The 16,355-nt window shown below is 41.3% G+C and overlaps 1 protein-coding gene across 1 annotated transcript in view; it reads right to left on the bottom strand.

The window, feature by feature from the left end:
• Positions 1 to 440: 440 nt before the first annotated feature.
• The window catches only part of Pgm2a (phosphoglucomutase 2), a 42,999-nt gene continuing 27,084 nt past the window's right edge, over positions 441 to 16,355 (bottom strand). Inside the window, exons 9-16 of the mRNA XM_065432789.2 lie at positions 15,813 to 15,907; positions 15,534 to 15,616; positions 10,994 to 11,087; positions 8,618 to 8,747; positions 4,492 to 4,594; positions 2,726 to 2,812; positions 1,371 to 1,510; positions 441 to 826 (exon numbers count right to left, since the gene is read on the bottom strand). Coding sequence (XP_065288861.1) covers positions 724 to 826; positions 1,371 to 1,510; positions 2,726 to 2,812; positions 4,492 to 4,594; positions 8,618 to 8,747; positions 10,994 to 11,087; positions 15,534 to 15,616; positions 15,813 to 15,907 — 835 coding nt within the window. The 3' untranslated portion in view covers positions 441 to 723. The remainder of the gene's footprint in view (positions 827 to 1,370; positions 1,511 to 2,725; positions 2,813 to 4,491; positions 4,595 to 8,617; positions 8,748 to 10,993; positions 11,088 to 15,533; positions 15,617 to 15,812; positions 15,908 to 16,355) is intronic.

Below are 16,355 nucleotides of genomic sequence, written 5' to 3'. Positions count from 1 at the left end.
CGAGTTTGTTTGTCAGGCTGAAAATTTTGACGAAGCCCTTGAACTACATGTGTCTTAAATATCAACGTAGCCAAACTGTTATTTCTGGTGCAAGTACTGTTGTAAATTATTGATGTGCTGTTCTTTTTACGTGTGTGTATGATAAATACCATCCCAGCGAAACCGATGTATTATATTGTCGTGCAAATGTTGTTGGAAATTATTCCTGTGCTGTTCTTTTCCCATGTGATTGTAATTCCACTCCTGCTTGGGCCACATTGGCCTGCAGTATTGTGAAATAAATAAATAAATAAAATAAATACTACTATCCCAGCAACAGGCTTTGATAAGAGGCTGTGCTATGGATTGCTTGCATGTATAGTGTGCATTGAGTATGACTTCAATTCCTAATATGCAAGAATTTCTGCATGAGCATCAATTTAAAGAAGAGCACAGATGAATGAAAATAAGAAATATTTATTTTGTATAAACACATAATTCATGGACAACGTCATATATTAAAAATAAATCTAGACTGTATATGGAAAATATAGCCGCCGAATTCTAAACAGAGGCTCTTTTCTTTCTTCTTAATTCATTACCTGTAAATTTGGATTTTATTTTTGAAGCTTAACAATATCCGAATTAAGCTGAACAAAGATATCTTTCTTCCTAAATGACAAATGACATCGACTGCATTTAAAAACCAACCAATAGTATGTAAGAGACAATGTTGCTGCCTATTCAATCAGCCTTTGGACCCAGGCCATTCAGCTCTGGCTGGTAAAATTCTTGAACCATCAAAGATACGACGTGATTCAGTTCATCCTCAAGCTTCTTCCATGACCTGGAAGGAAAATTTTCATATTCATTTAGGAGGCAGGAATCATGCTATGCAATGGTTAATACAATTAGCACATAAATATCCAACTCTTTCTATACAAGCCTAAATAAATATAACACTAACATGCCTATTCACAGGAAGAGCGCATGTTTTACGTGAAAGAGTGCTATAACTTTGGTTATGCCTGCTGGCATTTGCCCAATAACGAAACTGTGACATAAAAGAAAAATGTGAACAGAGCGAAGCATTCCATGATTTTTGTCAATCACGGCTGAAAGTCCACACATCTGTTCGAAGTCTTGACAGGTGTTCTGACAGTCTGACAGGTAACAGATTTTATAACAATAACGCAGTATTTACGTGCCTACTTGATTTTTTTTAACCCCTAAGCAGCTTTCAAACTGACATGCTTTCGTTTTAATGCCTTTGTATGGTTCAGTTGATTACTGCACATACCAACTAATAGGTCTTCTGAGCTTTCAATTCAAATATGCAGCTAGGTTCAAAGTTTACGTTAGGAATCAATATTGGCAGGAGACAGACTTACTTTCTGTCAGTACCAGGTTTTGAGCAGAGCTCACTATAATATTTTATCTTTGGCTCTGTTCCACTCGTTCGAATGGTAATGACACAGCCATTGTCTAAGTAGAATGTGATCATTTGGCTTGAACTGCTCGTGGGGAGTATCTGAAACAAATGAACAGTTGCACTTAAATGCTGCACTTTTGCTTCCCTAGACACTTAAACTACATTCACTTCCATACAGAAAGTTTTCCACATTCCTTTACTCAAACAGAGCATATGCACACACATATCTTTACTCAAACACTATCGTGAGGAGAATGCAAACCAGATGCAAGTGATTTCCTGTTATGAGTGCCTTAGCAATATTGAATATATACCCATGTCAAAGCTGTACCTGATACCGTATTTACTCGGACAATGATTGCACTCGCATAATGATCGCACCCCTGAACCTTGTCATCAAAATTAGATTTTTTTTCTTTCCTGTGTAATGACTGCACCCCGAACTTGTCGCAGCAATATGTTGTGTGCCAAGTCCAGCTAATGATGATCGCGCTTACAATTTGTCGAATGCTGTCAAATGCTACGCGAACGACTCTTGAAGACATACCAAGCGGTCTGCACACACCAAACGTTCTTAAGCAGATACTCCATTTCATTCCTTTGATCACTTTCCACACTTCCATGGAAAAAAAAAACAAAAAACATCTACAACCAAACTTGCCTTGGCTTTATTACTTGTATGCTTCATAATGGTTTTGGCCAACAATGACAAAAAAGGCGCCTTTCGATTCTTCTCGTCTGCACTTGTGGGAACGAAGCAAATCGCGAGCGACAACGATAGTGGCCATGTTTACACTGATACGTTAGAAGTGTACCCTATTCATACACAGACGCTTGTAACACAGCTAAGATATTCACCCACCTTTAGCGGAAATGTGCCGTATTAGGATAGTTGTGAAGACAAATGCCGCAGTTTCCACAGCATGCCTGCCATCTGTTTCTATGTCACTGGCAGCTAAGCATGCCCATCTCTGTTTCTGTCCCCTCAAAGTGAACATGGCTATGTTATTCAATATTGTCGCAAATTTCCATATTAACGATATTACTCATAATGCAACTGATGATTCTACATATACAGGGCAGGATACAGCAACGAAAATACAATGTGTTCACAACATGTTATGGCTGGCTGGGCTTTCCAGGCAAGGTGACATTCTATACTAAATGAACTGTCATACTATAAGTCACCTCCTGCCATGACGTCATGGTCCACACCATTGATGCAACGGTGAGCATGGACGCACTAGTGCATGACCGTATCACACATCCATAGCGAGACTGACATTTCTGCAAAGCAGTCCAAGCTATACTCACTGCCTTCTTGTTGGGCTGTGTGTCATCATATCCCGTAGTCAGGTCCCTGATGTTCTTGATGGTGTAAGAGCCAATCTTGCGTGGATACTGCAAAAAAAAAAAAGCTTCTGTAAAATAAATATAACTATAGATACAAAAGTTGGAAGGCAACTGAACCTCTAGGAGGCATCTGTGGAAGACAAGGTCTTCCAGAGCAAGTTGTGGGCCGGAATGGGGTGTACGAACTATAATATTCATTCTGAAAAGCCCGCAGCATCTCAAACAAAGGCTCCTGCAGCTTTGATGCTTGAAATGCGCCATCGCCATCACCATGATTTTCTGTACAGCAAAATCTCATTAAACCGTACCCGTTTGAACAGTAGTTTCGTTTTAAAAGTAGTGAAGTCGAATCCCCGACTCAGCGGCCATTGAACACAATGTGCATTGTATCTGCGTAAACCGTACCAGCTTACTGCGTATGTATCGGTTAACACGTAGCGTTTCCACTTTTTGTTGCACAAACACAGCGGTGCTTCATCTTATCGGGCGGCCCGGCAGGACAACAAGCCTCGGAGACTTGAACAACGGCCTCCAAGCACCCTGTGCGTTTGCACGTGAAGCCACATCAACATCAACATCATTTCGGCGCTGTCCCAGAGAGCGTATGGAGCGTTGTGGCGTCAGGTAAGCGAGGACTCTCGTCATGCCGAAGCTTGGATAAAAAAGATGCCGGGTGCTCAGCATATAAAAAAAATTAGACATTGTTCGTGCTCTCAGACGAGACACAAAGAAGTCGGCGCTGGCACGTGACATGGGTCTACTGCTGACTACAGTGTGTGGCATTTGGAATGTGAAGAAGTTGCTCGGCAGCGCTGCTGCTACCGCGAAGAGATGTCGGCTGCGAGGTTCGACTTTTCGCCATTGTTGCCTCTGTTTTGCTGAAGTGTTGCCTAGCGACAGTGATAAGGATGACACGGAAAGCGACAGCATGGGCGATTCAGGCCCGACAGAGGCAGAAGCTGCGCGTTATGTCAGCCTCACGAATGCAATCGTCGTGAAGAGAACAGCACCCTGCAATGAAAACGAGCCCCGCAACTTCTGCAACGCTACCGCATTCGCACACGGAGAATATGCAACGCTAACGAGGAATCTGCAATGCGAGTCTTTGCCAAGAGGGGGCTGGTTGAAAAGCTGGCTTGCAGCTTCAGTAAGTTTGAGGCTGCTGTCGTCGCTGCTAGTCCACGGCGGCATCAAACGAAAATAACATTTTTGTTGTGTGAAGTAAATAAATACTGCATGTCTTTTCTCCTTTTATCACACTCTCTCTTCCGTGTCCGACAGGTGAGTGGGCAATCTCATGCTATTTCGGTTAAGCAGTGCTACCGTTTAGTACGTACTTTTTCCGAGCTCCGGCCAACTACGGTTTAACCAGGTTTCACCGTATAAAGTCCTAGGGCGATAACACTCTCCCAGCCAGTGTTTCAGCAGCGAGTGTCTGCGGTCATAGAGTGTGATGTGTTCGTTTGCTGTGCCCGTTGACACCATGCTTGTTATCTAGTTAGCAAGCGAATGTTTACAAAATGATTAGGCCGAGAAAAGTGTTATCTCTACTTTGTATGGCTGTCTGCTAATTTTCCATCGCAATCGATGCTTTGCCTTTCTGGTAAAATTGACATCCTTGACTGCACTCTCTCTAGGATCAGCCCATGATAGAGGCTAGGAAAACACAAACATGATACAGAAAAAGTGGGGCCCCAAGAAAGACATTGTCTGTAAACTAATATTACCGTGTCCTTGCCATTGAAGTTTCGTAGACGCTCAAACATCTTCTGAATTGTTGGCTGGTGATGGCAGATGTAGTACGAGTTATTCGACACGTGATAGCCATAACTGAAAGAGAAAAATGTAATTTTAAGCTATTGCAACACCAAACTCGTGCAAGCAAAGCGCTGGAAACCCCCTGTTGTTTTGCACAAACCCAGCTTATGCTTTAGTGAAAGGCAATATATTCTAAACACAGACAGAACTCACAATCCAAATTTCCAAACACGTGCACATAGTTTCTTTCCCACTTTAATAAGAAGCATTACGCCACATGTTGCATAATGTGGCCCGCAAGATAACTTTATAAAGCTTAAGAACAAGAACTACTTCCTGCTCCAGTTTTTATTCCAGCTGCAGCAGTAGTAATGCGAATAAATTAAAACGCATATAACTGATCAGAATGCCTGTTACACTTAAGTATATGTGGAAGTGAGCATCGCATGAAATCGGTCTGTAGCTGGTTTCTAAGTATACGGAGTAGTCCAAAGAAAAGGTTTGGTCTTCTTGAGTCTGAATCAAGCCACTGTTACAAATGCAGGTCAACGTGGAAACCGAACACCGCATCGGAGCAGATTCAAAATTTTTCGCATTAGAATTTATGCTGACAGTGCATCTGAAGCTTCATTGTAGTTATGTAAAAGTGCCCTCACACCACACATTTGTCCTATGTATAGATTAAGAGCGAACAGCTCTTATGGGCTTATTACGCAATTTGTGGTTTTTCCGTGTGCCCGTTCGTAACCAACATTGAGTGCATCCCCTTCAGTGCGAACACAGCACGCCAAGTGCAGGAGTGCACAGGATGGAAAAACGTACGATTACAGCTGCAAACTGCCAAGTAATAAGTACTGATACAAGGTTTTGACGAAGGCGTTAAGAAAGGTCAAGCAGCAACTTATTTGGTGGCCTTTGTGAGGTAATAAAATGGCCAATTTAATGACCAATGACCTCATGTATCGAGGACATCTTGTTTGAGAGCACTGCAGCGTGGAACTGCGCTGATCCCACGGCTCTCCTCCGTTGACAGACGTTGCAACAAAGACCAGTTAGTGCTGTTGAGACATGCGCTAAGATGAGCACGTGCTCCAGTATTTGATTAAGGCTTGTTAGGGCTCAAATGGCATGTGACTCAAGTATAGCACTCTCAGTAACAATAACCTTAAGCTGAATTTTCGGATGTAAGGAAAAATATTGGTTTTTGATAGATCAAACGCACAGTAAATCTACGTAACACGAAATGCTAATTTAGTTGTTAAAAGGTCCCCGAAATGGTATGAACAAATTCTGTAGATGCATAGGGTACAGCTACAGTAAAGCATTCACACCACAATTTGAGTGAAGCATCTCATGTTAAGAGAGCCTACAGACTACTACAAGCTTTCTTCCTCCCTAGCTATGCTTTTTCTCCTCAACTTGTTCAACAAGTGATTGGGGCTAAGCTCTGCCTTCACTGACTCTGCATCATGATGTGAAGTAGTGTCATCTACTTACGGTATCTTAGAGCCAGCGCATAAAGCCTTTCCAACCTCTCAGCTATCTGCCTCAGATACCAACAATCGAATACTGACAGCCTGATGCGCTGCAGTCACTCCGATCACCTGTTGGCTTGCAGAGGGACACACTGTCGCATCTTGATATGCCGCCAGTAGATAGATTTGCAGCCCTCAATGTAACAAGGGTGACTCGTGGTCCTCGCGAAAAGATAGCTCGAGACTAACCCTGACTGCACCGCGCATGTCCACAAGGAGCATGTTGCAACACAAACAGTTGACACTTGCTCTGTGCCAGAAGTACTTGAGTGTTGTGATAATTATTTGCTGTGCATTCTCTTGCTGTTTTCTTTATAGAAACAAATTAACACACATTCCAACTATTACGAACAACACTTGTTCCCGATAATGTTGGAAAAATTACTGATGACATAACGAGGGCAGCCAATCAAATAACTTGCACAGCTGATGTCCCATGCATCTCCTACCTAGATGGTGACTGGGCAGCTAAAAAATCAGGGAAGCGATGTCATTAACTTTTCATCAGTATCATTTTGGAATTTTTTACCTGTAGGTAAAAGAAGAAATCCTTTGAAATGTTTAAAAAGGCTTTGTACTCATACTTGTTAAACACGTAAACGCTTCTTGATGTTCATAATAAGTGCTCTTATATTTATGTATATATGTTTATTTTTTGCTTAACTGAACATTTTTATAACTCGGTTTTCTGTGTTTACCACTGTTTACTGAAATGTTGCTGTCTGATGTATGGTTTTATAGGCCTCACTCTGTCTTGCGACCTTGAGACCTCCTTTTGTATTTATATGTCATATGCAATGTATTACATGTACTTCGATAATGTGTTACTGTGATCAGTATCGATGCATATTTGCAAGACCTAATAATAAATTACATGCTTTACGCAGAGTGCTTAAATGTGTCACTTAATGATCAGAAGGACTAACCCTAACAACTCCGTACATTTGTATAGTATCGTCAAAATTGTTTCAGGATCCCTTTATGTCAAACTTTCGACACCTGCTACTCAACTAAGTGACAGGCCCGCACTGGCAGACTTGGAGGCAGGCTCTTAAGAAGTAAGTGATGTTTCTGTGGGCATGAACAGCTATGCCAACATCAATGATGACATGGAAACCTGTAGGGCTGACACTATAGAAACATTAATTGAGGAGATCCTCGAGGTGCCTCTGCAAGTCGATAATGGCAATGAGGACACTTTCCAGGTGTTACAGAACCAGCGGTGCTCGCACATAATGAGCTAAACGTTCTGAATCATTTAGCACATTTTCTCCCAACACATGATGTCATCGAAGAATTATAAAGCAAGCTAAAGTAAAAAGTCAGGTTTTGTGATAGCGCACAGTTCTGCACAGTACACGCAAGCAATGATTACACAATGACTTATGTAATCATGCATAACCTATAATCATTTGTACTGTCATGTAGTAGTGATGGTGAAGAAAGCAGCAAAACTGTGAATGAGAAAACTACCGTTTTATTGGGCATACCTGTGCCCTCAGAATCAGGCTACACTCAAAGAACAACATAGTCGGTGATTGTCGAAAATTTCATCTGCTGGTCAAGCGCATCGGCATTTATACACGAGTCACCGAAGGTTCCAGATTGGCGCCGGTGTGCGCGTGCCTTCCATAAAGTTCTACATAATTTGCATTGCACATGCAATCAGATTACACAAACTTCGGTGACAAAAGAAAGCAGATAGAACCATCGATAACATTCAAGAAACGTCCGACACATGCGGGCGTGTCTCGCATTAAGCAATAACATTTGTTATACAATTAAAAGTGGTCACCCACAATGATAAGCAAGTACAGGTGTCAGTATCATGGAAATCTAGCAAATTTCTCTTTTTACACCAGCCTTTAAAATTGCTTGCTATTTCACTTATTGTTTTTTGCTGCGGGTATCTGGGTGCATGATGATGATGATGACCTGGGTGTACGAGGCGTGACAGATTTGGAGCATTGTGGATCACTACGTTTAGGATGAACTTCTGATGAGACGAACAGGTTTTCATGATCCCTTTGAGACTATCTTAAAGGAATTCTTGAGACGAACAGGTTTTCATGATCCCTTTGAGACTATCTTAAAGGAATTCTACTGCAGTATTTTTGAATAAAGTTCTGGAGAGCTTTCTCTCGTATGTATAAAATTCGTTTTACACACAGGTGTACTAGGTGGAAGGCAGAACATTATTAGCACGAGCGAAGTGTCCAAGATGGCAAATTATCAAGACATGGCTAGCACCCACCCAAATGACTGCTCCCCATGCATTTCGAATGGTGAACTGAACAGGTGCTCATCCCCATTATTTTCAACATTACTTATCATTCTCAGGTGGAAAATAGATTGACGCTTCTTGGTATCTAAGCAGCAAGTATTTTTAGGAACATTTGGCACAGCACAATGACAGTGGCAACGGTGGCTTGAATGGGTCTTGAATGTCCGTATACTTGTTTTTGCAATAAAATATATTTTTTGTGCACGTTCGTTTTGCCAAGAAACACTCGCCTGCACTTTTCGTTTCAATTTTCAAATAGCTTTCCATGGCACTCACTTGTCAAACAAGACATTCAGCTGCTCTGTCAGTGTCAGTTTCTGTGTCTCAAGGTAGGCAGCCATCTGAGCTACGTGCATGGCAGCACTCACACCATCCTTGTCAATCACCGCTGTACCGCACATGTAACCTGCACACAATTTGTGGCCAATCGGCAATACGCTGTCAAAGTCTGCACTGATAAAGACATTGTCCAGCATACAGTGTGTAACAGCTAATACTATAGGGAGAAAAAAAAAACACTGCTATCACCTTACGCACCACCGTGGCCAAGTGCGTTTGGCCTTCACTAATACAATGGCTATTGAACACCAACATGAAATAAGATTTATAGTTTTATCAGGTGTATAAATTGCAGTAAGCATTCTCTTAATTAAATTAACAAGCACAGTGTCACACACGCACAGTCAAACACAAACAAATCTCAACTGGTGACCACGAACACTCGCCGCCCCAATGCTGGCATGATGATGAGCTCAAACAGAGGGGAGTGACTGCCTTCTGCTTCCTCTCGCTTCAACACATCTCCGAAACTTGAAGTTACATGACCTCCAGCACTTGGCAAGCGGGAAGACAGCACCTGTAGCTGCCAGCCATCTCGGCTCTCCCAAACTTTGCACCAGCCAGAGATTAACCTCCTCCAAGATGAGCGCGGGCTGCGTACGCTCTCAGCAGTGCAAACAGCCATGCGCAGCCACAACCAGGCTAGAGGAGGAGCTGTACACTCACCAATATCATTACCTATTACTGAGCCGGAGTGGAAAACTTGGTACTTCAGTATTTTGACGCGAAATGTCTTTCAGTTTGGTAAGCATAGAGGGTCGCTTGCTAAAGCTACATGTAATGAAAACATGCAATACTATAGTTGCTCATATCTATGCAATCGTGCGAACCATGCACCTTACTTAGGTGAGAGAAGCCATTACTTAATCATGCATGTGTCACATGCATAGATGGCACCATAGTAACTTTATGCATGATGCACTTGGAGTTAAATTGAGCCTCTCGCTTGGCATTCAGAGAGGCATAGCTAGGCAGTATGTTTGTAGATCCCAGTGGGAGCGGTTGCTTTTGAGGCAGCTCACCTCCTACCATAGTAGACATAATCCATCAAACTCATACCTGTGCTCAGCAGAAGTTATAAGGCTTACAAGTGTGCAATTTGTCGCAGAAATTTGACGGTTGCTCGGCTATGGTGCCACCGTGTTTGACTCATAGGGTCCAAAAATTGTGCGATGAGACTCGGGCAGCAAGACAGAGGGATGCTAATTAGCTCTCATCAACTCTGACCATGGTGGGCCTACTACAAATAGAGAGCGAACACGATTTGAAGATTTAACCATAAGACCACCCCCCCCCCCCCCCCCCGAGCCATATCAAAAGTTAAGCATGTAAGCTTTGTCAATGCATGAATAAAAGTCACTTGAGTAATTGGATACATCATTTCTATACATTAGGGCTTATATGCCCTCAATGTTTCACGTACCTAGATGCAGCTGCATCCTTGAAGCAGCCCATTAATTTTTTTAAAATTTTTAACAATTACTGTTGAAAATGCGTTGAAAGAAAAAATTGTTGAATCAAAGTAATTTGCTTCCAGTCACTTGATCTTAACTTCTTTTAAACAGAACAAACTTAAATTCAGTGCAGCGAATACCCGGCAAAACAATTTCGCCATTTACATGTTTTAGATAGGAGCTCCCAAGGTAAAGTTTCCTCTTAACTTGGGCTGCATTAGTAAATTATGCTTTTGCAATAGCAAAATGGTTACCCTTACCATGGTAGGAGGCTTGATAAAACAGAAATGATGCAATAACGAAAGGCGCCACCTCAACGAAGTTTCTGCACCAGCTCATCATGACACCATGGATTTCAGCACCTTATTAGCAGGTCTAGTTAATTGTTAATCGGTAAAAAAAAGAAGAGAGAGACTACATTCTATTCTACAGGAACCAAAGACTCAATAGAGCAAATTTTGATAACTTCTTCTGTGCAAAAATGGCCTAAATAAAAATAAGACAGATTGAAATCTGTGACATCACGCCAGTGCGTGAACACTGATATTTCAGTGTGAAACTGAAGAAGCCTTCAGTTTGTCCTTTATTTTTTTCCCAGTGATCAACACTTTCCTATCTAATGAACACAAGTACACAAGTAGAGTTTCAAAAGAATACTTCACCAGTCTAAACTAACTTGTGTTAAGCTAGTTCTATTTAGTTAGTTGGTTAATCTAACAGTGATTGAAATTTTTTCGATGTGACCCAAGGTGCAACACAAGAACGCTTCAAATTCCACATGCTCTAATTGCTGTGCTTCCTTTACTGAGGAATGCACAGAACTAGAAGAAGTGCACCAACTATTTTAATCTGTACGTACCAATGGCTTCCTCAAAGGCGAGCAAGACAGTTTTGCCAGCTTTCATTAGTTCACATGTCTTGTTGCCCATCCACTTGAAGCCAGTGAGTGTTTCCTGTTAACACAAAGAATAAACAAAATGGGGATGGATGTAGTAGGGTGACTTCTGTTCCTACTGTCTCACTGAGACACACAAAAGTATTTGTGAAATATTTAACAACAATGACAGCTATAGCTAGGCTCACCATCTGGCTACTCAAATGCAGCAAGTATTAAATATGAATAACCCATGGCACAGAATCATCAAACTCGGCAAAAAAAATAATGGCCATATAATGATCCATCAAAAGTACAGCTAAATATCCCAGAAACAAATGAAAACACATAACGCTGCAACACAGAAATGACAAAGTTGGCAAGTTGCAAAGTCAATCACATTTAATTTTGGATCTGAAATGTGGACAGCCTCCAGCACACTTGTCCACGGTGAGGCTGCTGGAGCAGCTCACGGCATTGTGCGTTTGTACCATGTACTGAAAATCATCGAGTCTAAACAATTTAATTTTCAGCATGTAGTGTTTTAAGCGTCTTATTCGCAGGCCAGTGCTAGTTGCGTGCCCCTCTCGGGGCAGCAAAGAGATGAGTCACACAAGGCGATAAGGCACACCTTTGCTTTGCATCTCATCAACTACTGAGAGTTACCTGTTTAGGACTGTATTGATCATAAAAGGGTGGGGTGAAAGCCGAACTGCATAGCAAGAAGCACAATTAGCTGTGATCAGCCCATCCAGTGATGCGTGCTCAACGTAATTTATCTTCAACCATCCTCTTACAGTAGATAGCACAAATGCATTTCTGAGCGCACCACTGTCATCCTCCAGACAAGAGCTGGGAGCTATAACATTTCTTTTACAAATTTATCAGGACTAGCACATGAAATTTAGGCATTTAATTGCATGCTGTATGCTTGTCAAACTACCATGAGTAAATTCGCAGCCTGAACACATATGATAAAGATGGCTGCGTAGAGCTTGTCAGGCGTCTTCAGGCATATGAAGTGACGTGAAGTAGCATGAACATTGAATTGCCCATTTCAAAATCAGCAATGCAGGTTGTGTTGTTGTTAAGTGGTAGTGAAGGCCTCTTTGCATTCTCAATGTATATTTGCCACTACAAGTGACAAAATGAGCTAGGGCATGACCAACATATCAGTTTTTCCTCCTGCCATTCTTTTTTATTTTAAATTTGGCTGTGGCTAAAGGTACGTCATCGCCTCCCTCTTTCCTTACAGATACGTTTAACGGATCTAGAAGTTTTTTTTATGCAAGTACGTCCGACATTTCTCGTTCGTTTCTGCCATGTTTCATGTTAGGATATGTTGACCATAAGCAGGCTGAACAGCTAAATACATATGTCCCTCGTGTCAGCGCTTGTTCTGCGTGTTGTGGTGCAGCATGCCAGTTTCGGTGCAGCCCACGCACATTTGTTTGCTTGTCATTGCTTTCACAACTGCCGCATCTGCTTCCATTGCTTGATGCATGCTTTCACAGCAAGAAAAGTGCATTCCATACGGTGCCCTTGAAATGATACTATAACAATGTGCATTTGTTGCAATATACTTCACTACCGATCCACAAAGTGATTGGTAGAAATCTGTTTGTGTTGTAGCATTTCACAAATATGAAGATGTTGAAGACAAAACTGCAATACGAAAGCAGAGAAGCGCAACTCTTCTCCTTACAGTTAGAGTAGCTGATCAATCTTCAAGTGGCTTTTAGTTTTCATTCATGAATGGGCATGAGAGACCCTTGTCACACCACTTGCTTTGTGGCTCAAAGCAATTCTTTCTTGATGCTTCTTAGGGAGACTGAATTAATGATACCACTAGGAAGACCACTACAAAAACTTAAATTGGTAGTATGAGTTATGGTGTTGTATAAGGTGCCGTGTTTCATACATTTAAAAGCATTTTCGGCCATACCAACAGATTATAAACACTCCTATTTTGATGCTGCTTCACCTACTTAAAGTAGTGAAGGCTATACAGATGAGGTTCTGTGCGAATGTGATTGGGAATACACATACACTAGCACAGTTCAATGACAATCAGTGCCAAAGCAGCTAAGGGCTTTTCTAATGAAACATGCAGTGGCTGTTTATGTTAAGTAGGTTATGGATTAAAGGTTAAGAGTAGAACATATGTTAAGCTCAAAAGAACTGGTTTTTAAAAATGCTGAAATCAATGAAGATAATGTGGCAGAAAGTGGTCAATATTACAAGTACAGAAACTATCGCAAGTCAGTCATTTTCTTTACGCTGCATTAAAATCTCAGATTGCTATGCTCGGTACCTGGGTAGGACACAAATTCACTAAATTTTTTTCTTCTTTTGTTTCTTTGTTGTCTTTGGTAGTTCACCTGATGTGGCGAAAGCCTTTTCGCCACTTTATCTAACAAGGCAAGATGGCAGGAAGCAGTGCGTCATTGCTGCAGCTGGAGTGCTGCATGCATTGGACTGTCGGGCCATCTGTTTAAGTAAGTTTCTGCCCCCATTAGATGCGCTTCAGAGGACATGTAAAAATAACGACATAAACATAATGTAGAAACAGTGCAATAAACATACTTATATGCATGACTTGATGGTGCATTAGATACCTGCCTGTTGAGCAACCACGAGAACACCTTGTTTGTTATCATCATATTAAATCTAAGCGGCAAAAATGTTTTTGCCACGTCAGAGACAATGGCGGGGAAGGGGGAGGGGGGGAAGAAAGTTTCCATCTGATGCGGAAAAAAAAAAACGGAACCGCAGTGCGATAGGCAGGTGTTACATCACTATCACTTGATAATTGAAGCTTGATAATTTGTTATTCCAGCTGTCATATTGACTACACTGCCTCAATACTGTTGGGGTTCTTCGCTGCATTATTTTTGTTGAATTCAGCATTTTGAAGGCCAATTCTAGTGCACTTTACGTTCATTCTACTCTAACCTCTTCTCTTACAACATAGTTAACACCTAGGGCTGTTCTAAATGCCTTCTTCAGTAGAACAGCAAGCCCTCAACTGATTGCTGTCGAAGTGTGCCACAGTGCGTACTCCATTCTCTTCTTTGTGCAGGTTCCTAGCTTGCCCATGGGATGACAGGAAGGTATGCGTGTATGATAAATAGCTCTGTATATATTGTTGCATCAAAGTGCACAAAAGGGATGTGGATATGTAAAGGAAAGGAAGAGGAGAACAACGAATGTGCAGCAGCCATTCTTGCTGTTTGTAGCCTGTTTTTCCTGGTGTTCAAGGCCTAAATAAACCTTTTCCTTCGTGCTCATAACAGTTTGGTGGAGGTGTTGGTATTTTAATGCTGTATATTGAAGGTAGTGTGAAGCTTTGCAAAATGCGGTAGCAGAAGAGCATCCTCCTTATGGATTTGCCCCTCTGCTGTACCGTTAAGGTGATAAATTCGATTTTTCATGCACATGTCTGACATAGCTTTACATACTTCGTTTAAATTTACATAAAGTGAACGTTTGCAATGTAATATCAACATAAATTCAAACGTGAGAAAGTCCGAAATGACTAACGTGCATAGCTGTGCCTCTAGGTTTGCCTATGTTTGTAACCATGGCTTAATTTAGGCTCCAAAGCATATGTCTGGGACTACATCATGCTTAGAAACCAGTTACAGAATGATTGCACATTGCACTCCCATGTAATTACACCTAACAAGTGTTCTGATCTGCTTTTTTCTTGTTTGGGTTTCAATTTATGCTGATGGTAACATTAGGTCCTGCAGCAGACATTAAACTGGATGATGATGATGATGATGATAACAATGGAGACCAATATTAAAGAGAACACCTGATTTGTATTCAAGGTTGTTAGTGGTTTTTGCTTTCTGTATCTAATCAAGAAGGTAAAATACTTCAGATTATTCCAGAAGAGAGCCACTTAGCAAGCATATAAGCAACATACCATAGTTATTCGATTACAAGGTGGTCATGATTACAAGGTGAGAGTGCAGTTGGGGAAACCCGAGAAAAGAACTTAAGCATGCACACTAATTAATACAACTCGATATAGATTAGCAGAAGATTTACTCAGACTCAGCGGAGAGAGCTCAAAATACTGAATGTGAATAATCGGTGTGGGTTATATGCACATATCGCTGTGAAGTCACACCTCAAGATGAAATTTTTACACAACCCGCAACTCACCTCTATTTGCATTCTCAGTGTAGGTTATATGCATAAAACTATGGTACTGCCTCACCTGAGTATGTTTATTAGGTATTTGCTACAATTTGTACTGCCACCTAAAATCTGGATCAACATAAATATGGCACTGCTGCTGCCATATTCAAACAGTAACTAGATCTATCAGCCTTGCACATAAGGAGGAGGGTGACTTCAAGGCAGAGAATTCTGAGAAGAAACCTCGCTTTATGTTCAAATAGATAAGGTACTAATGCATGCAACAAATAAATTTGACAGTAATTAGGTCTTATCAGGGGAAAGACTTATTGAAACAAGATGCTGGGTAAATGGTATGTTTTGTTCTACTTACAACAAATTTAAAGCCTTCCTTTGCAGCTATGGAGGACAGAATCTTTGAAGACACAGTGCTGGAGATCATGTAGACATCTTCAGCTGCAAAAACAGTGCAATGACTCATATGAAAACAAAAGAAAATGCAACAGCGAACTTGTTCAGGCTGCTACTTGTAACATGGCACAGAACTTTGAGAGACATAGAATGCACAACACTAATGCACATCACAATTGTTTTTTGCTCAAATAAACGTTTGAGCATATAAAAACCATATGCCACTGAGGAAGCTGCTCACCAGGAGTGTTGGGGTTTTTTGCTCTGTAGCAACGCCACAGCCACCAGCCAAGCAGGCCACCAATTTCATTGCCCGTGAACACTCTCCATTCTCCACTGCAAAACAATAAGAGCAGCTTGTGGAGACTTACTGTCCAGTGAAGTGAAACAATTATGTTGTTCAATCAGGCCCTACACTACAGCATATATTAGCTCCACTTCCATGAAAGAAATAAAATCTAACTAAAGAATTCTTAATGACAGATGGATTGCATTAAACATATTTTAAATGGGCATGAACCCTTGCTCCAAGTGTTGCACACACAATGCAGTAAAATGGCATTCGGTTCACGAATGCATTCTGCAAACAACTCGGGCAAATGCCAGGTACACTGTCACAAGTGAACGATGATGGTAACAAATTCACCCGAGAAAAAGTGTCAAAGAAGGAATGTTGATACTAGATAAAGAATGTGTCGAAGACTAAAGGCTTGCTATACTCGTACAAAGAGCAACCATAACGTTTGCTGTCTTGAGTGAGATAGCAGCGGTGACAGATGATATA

The sequence above is a fragment of the Dermacentor albipictus genome, chromosome 3 (assembly GCF_038994185.2).
Source record: "Dermacentor albipictus isolate Rhodes 1998 colony chromosome 3, USDA_Dalb.pri_finalv2, whole genome shotgun sequence".
Taxonomy (NCBI): Eukaryota; Metazoa; Arthropoda; class Arachnida; order Ixodida; family Ixodidae; genus Dermacentor; species Dermacentor albipictus.
This window is presented reverse-complemented; position numbering and strand designations above follow the sequence as displayed.